Source organism: Peromyscus maniculatus, chromosome 2, assembly GCF_049852395.1.
Source record: "Peromyscus maniculatus bairdii isolate BWxNUB_F1_BW_parent chromosome 2, HU_Pman_BW_mat_3.1, whole genome shotgun sequence".
In the NCBI taxonomy this organism is placed as follows: Eukaryota; Metazoa; Chordata; class Mammalia; order Rodentia; family Cricetidae; genus Peromyscus; species Peromyscus maniculatus.
In genome coordinates, this window is record NC_134853.1 from 109573927 (window position 1) to 109578324 (window position 4398).

General features: G+C 40.1%; 1 protein-coding gene across 1 annotated transcript; it reads left to right on the plus strand.

The window, feature by feature from the left end:
- Positions 1–2179: 2179 nt before the first annotated feature.
- On the plus strand, positions 2180–2752 carry LOC143271671 (interferon alpha-12-like). The gene has a single exon (XM_076563558.1). The coding sequence runs from the start codon at positions 2180–2182 to the stop codon at positions 2750–2752; it is 573 nt and encodes a 190-aa protein (XP_076419673.1).
- Positions 2753–4398: the final 1646 nt, after the last annotated feature.

The following is a 4398-nucleotide window of genomic DNA, read 5'->3' on the forward strand; positions in this document are numbered from 1 at the left end:
GAAGGGCTTTTTACATAACATAAAACAAATATAACATATTTTGTGGTTATTTAAATTAATAAATTTATTATTTACAGAATGAAGACAAAGACTTTGATGTTCCACACACACAGAAATGACCCTGCAGATCCCTAGCTGCTGTAGGAGACGTTGAGGAGCTAGAACTGCTTCTCTTATGATTTGACACAAACATTGTTTATAGGGACTCAACAATACTACAGTGTCCTGTGCATGAGGATAAACATCGCATGCTGATTAAAATGATTATAAATTTGGTGTGGTTGTAATAGTACTCCTGGCACAGTATTTGAGAACCTAAGCCTTTGAAATCGAGTGTTCAGACACTTTACCTATGTGTGGTTTGGATATGGAGTGTCTCTCCAGTTTTCCTGTGCTGAAGGCTGGTACTCATGGGAGCAGTGTTCACAGGAACATGAGCCTTCATCATCCTCAAGGAACAAACTGTATCAGTGAAAGCCTGCTGATTGTTGGAGATGAGTGGACTACTAGGTAGTGAGGCTTTGCTGGAGGAAGGTTGGGGGCTCCATCTAAGGACATACTTCGTCCCTGTCTGCATCTTGGCCACCATGAAGTGAATGACTTGTGAGTCCCATTGTCTTCCTACTATGCAGTGGACCCAAATATCCATGTAGTTAACGTTCAAACTTGTGAGACAAAATAAGTGAAAATTAACCTTTGACATTTTTAATAGCTTCTCACTCTTGTGTATGTGAGTGTGTGTCTATGCAAGTATTTGTGTGTGACTATACATGTGTATCTGTTTGAGTGTGTGTGCATGTGTGTCTGTGTGTATGTATTGTGTTTGTGTATATATGTGAGAAAGTATGTATGCTAATGTGTGTGTAAGGATATGCATGTGTGATTCTGTGTTAGGTTGTGTATGTTGTATATATGGGTGTAATGTGTGATTGTGCATATGTGTGCTTATACAAATGTGTGTGTGTATGTGGAAATTTGTGCATGTGTGTGAGTGTTCATGCTTGTATGGGTTGGGATGTGTACATTGGTGTGTGCTTGTGTGTTTTCATGTATAGCTGTGTGTATATGTGCTGAAAATCTGTATTAAGTGTGAGAATATGTGTATGTGTGTGTCTGTGGGCATGTGTGTGTGAGTCTGTTTATGTGTGCATATTGTGGGAATATGTGTATATGTGTGCATGTGTTTGTCTATCTGTGAGTGTGTATATGCGTGGATATTTGTGTGTTGGTGTATGTATGTGCATAATTGTGTGCTGGTGTATCAATGCTCTCCTCTGTCTGTGAGTATGTATCTGTGTTTGATGGTATGTGTGTGAGTGTGTGTTTCTGTGTTAGTGTGTATTTGTGTCATGGTTGTCATTTGGGGGGCTCTGTGTGAACTGCATACACTGAGTGTGTGTTTGCAGGCACAAGGTTGTCAAATTGTGAATGAAGTGATTAGAGCCCACCTTATAAGAGTCAGTTTCTTTATTTCAGCAATGGGTTCCAGGAATCAAATACAGCTCACCAAGCATGAACAGCAAGCCTTTACTCACTGAGACCAGATGATGGCATGACAATCATTGGATGAATAACTAAGAAACACTGTTCGTTCAATTAACATTTTATATAAATTAATAGTAGAATTAATGAATGCAATTTGAAGAAAATAAGTTTTAGTCTATAATCATTAGAAAATTTAAAGTATACCATTGCATCAATACTTTAACTTAGGAACACTTTTTGCATCATACCATACATTATGTCAAATATTGATTTAAATGATAGAAATAAAAAATATAAAATGAATTACAATAACTTTGAAATACAATTTTTAGAGAAATATTTTGTCTTAACAATACATGTGTACTTTTCAAACAAAGGTTCTCTACTGTGGAGTAATAGTTAATGATAATTCTATTTAGAAAAAAAACTGTAAAACAGCTTTCTGAAGGCATCAGTGAAAGAGGAAGCAAAGATGAAAACCAAAATGGCTTAAAAAAATTCCCAAAAGCAATCAGAGAATAAGTTAAAGAAAGTGAAAAAACAATTGGGAAATAAGGGGAGGGCATTCAGAAAATGGCAAGTGGTGTTTTCCCCTATATAAGACAGATGCACACAGCATTGTCTTCAGAGACTCTAAAGAGCAAGGTTCATGACCACAGAGCCCAGAAGACCAGCAGCATCTGCAACATTCGCAATGGCCAGGCCCTGTGTTTTCCTGATGATCCTGGTGGTGATGCACTACTGGTCAAGCTGCTGTCTGGGATGTGACCTGCCTCAGACTCATCACCTCAGGAACAAGAGAGCCTTCACACTCCTGGCACAAATGAGGAGACTCTCCCCTCTCTCCTGCCTCAAGGACAGAATGGACTTTGCATTCCCTCTGGAGAAGGTGGATGCCCAGCAGATCCAAAAGGCTCAAGTCATCCAGTTCCTGGGTGAGATGATCCAACAGGTCCTGATCCTCTTCACCTCCAATGAATCATCTGCTGCTTGGGAGACAACCCTCCTAAACACCCTCTGCGATGAGCTCTACCAGCTGCTCAATGACCTGCAAGACTGTGTGATGGAGCAGGTGGAGGTTCAGGAACCTTCCTTGAGCCAGGAAGACTCCCTTTTGGCTGTGAGAAACTACTTCCACAGGATCACTGTCTACCTGCAGGAGAAGAAACACAGCCCCTGTGCCTGGGAGGTGGTCAGAGCAGAAGTCTGGAGAGCCCTGTCTTCCTCAGCCAACCTGCTGGCAAGATTGATTGAGGAGAAGAAGTAAATCCCCAAGTGGTGAGAAATCTCCTGGGCTACAACACTGCATAAATTATCCTTTAAAGACTCATTTATTTTAACATGAATTCAATCAACCTACCTAGATGTTTCAGCAAAACAGCATGATTTTTACTATATGTAAGGGCATTCGTTTCTCCATCCATTTGGCTATCTCTGTGTATTATGTGTGTATTTATTTTACTATTTATGTAATTTAAGTTATTTAAATTAAATCTCGTAGTTTTGTATTTTCTTTAATGTAACAAACTATCACATGCAATAAAATTATTTTGAATCCCATTCAATTTTGCTGTATACAACACTTTTGATTTATTAATTTGGTATCTTTTCAATATATTTCAATATTTTTAGTTGATACTCCAAACCATAAAAATTTGACAAAAGGACAGAGTATTGAAAATTGTACTGGATACAAATGTTCACTGCATAGTGTTTAGACAAATGTAAATCTGTCCCTCTACTTCTCCCAGTATATAGTATTCTTGGTATGTAAAGCCAGCATACTGCTTGGTAGGAAGCCAGAGAATCTAGCTCCTGTCACATTGTGACTTAGTCTTCTTTGACACATGTTTCCCAGAGGAATCCTCCCTCTGACCTCCATGACCTCAGGAACCTATCATCTACTCTCAACTTCTATGAGTTTAACAGTTTTGGGTTCTAGATATGAGTGAGATCATGTAGAATGATAGAAACAGATCACAGAAAAGTGATTAGCCTGCCTGAATACCACAGACAAACACACCAAGAAGAAATAAGGAAACCAACCCCATTCATAACAGCCTCATGAACCATCCCTGAAATAAATCCCATCACGGAAGTGAAATGCCTATAAAATTAATCCTTTGCAACACCACAATTCCCTCTCAATTTTCATGGGTTTTCCTTGTCCTCCTACTCCTCTTCCTCCTCCTCCTTCTCATCCTTCTTCTCTTGGAGCTTCCAGTTGTGCATGGATACACAGCCATCTCCTGGAGCCTAGGTAGCCTCTCTCAGGGGCCCAAACACTGAGGACAACTGAATCTCTCTCTCAGAAGCTATCAACTGCCACAGTTCCTCAGCTAGAAGAGAACTTTCCTCCCTTTTCCAAGCTGGGATTTTGTCTGGCCTGGTCTTGTCCATTTGGTCATAGCCATCTCGATTCATTAGTGCAACTGTCCTGTTGTGTCCGAGAACACTGCTTTGCTGTGGTCATCATCCACTGCCTCTGGGTCTTACAATTCTTCTGCTCCCTCTTCTAAAATGATACTTCGAGCAGGAATTCAGCCCTTAATTTTGTGTTCATGGATCAGTTGTGGGTCTCTGTTTATTGCCATGGACTGTGAGAAGTTTCTGTGGTAAGGGGTAGTAATTCTACAGTAACTCACTCGTAGAGATGTAGTTGTCATGTGAATTCAGGTATTGTGACACCACAACACTGCTTTTATTCTTTTGTATCTTCATGGTTCCTTATGTGCTCTTTTTTTTATTTGTTTGTTTATGGTATTTTTAGAGACAGGGTTTCTCAGTGTAGTTTTGCTGCCTGTCCTGGATCTTGCTCTGTACACCAGGCTGGCCTCAAACTCACAGAGATCCACCTGCCTCTGTTTCCTGAGTGCTTGAATTAAAGGCGTGCCCTACCACCTCCCAGTCTGT

What these genes read in the sequence shown, in the direction of transcription:
- LOC143271671 (XM_076563558.1), top strand. Translation starts at nt 2,180, where the DNA reads ATGGCCAGGCCCTGTGTTTTCCTGATGATCCTGGTGGTGATGCACTAC.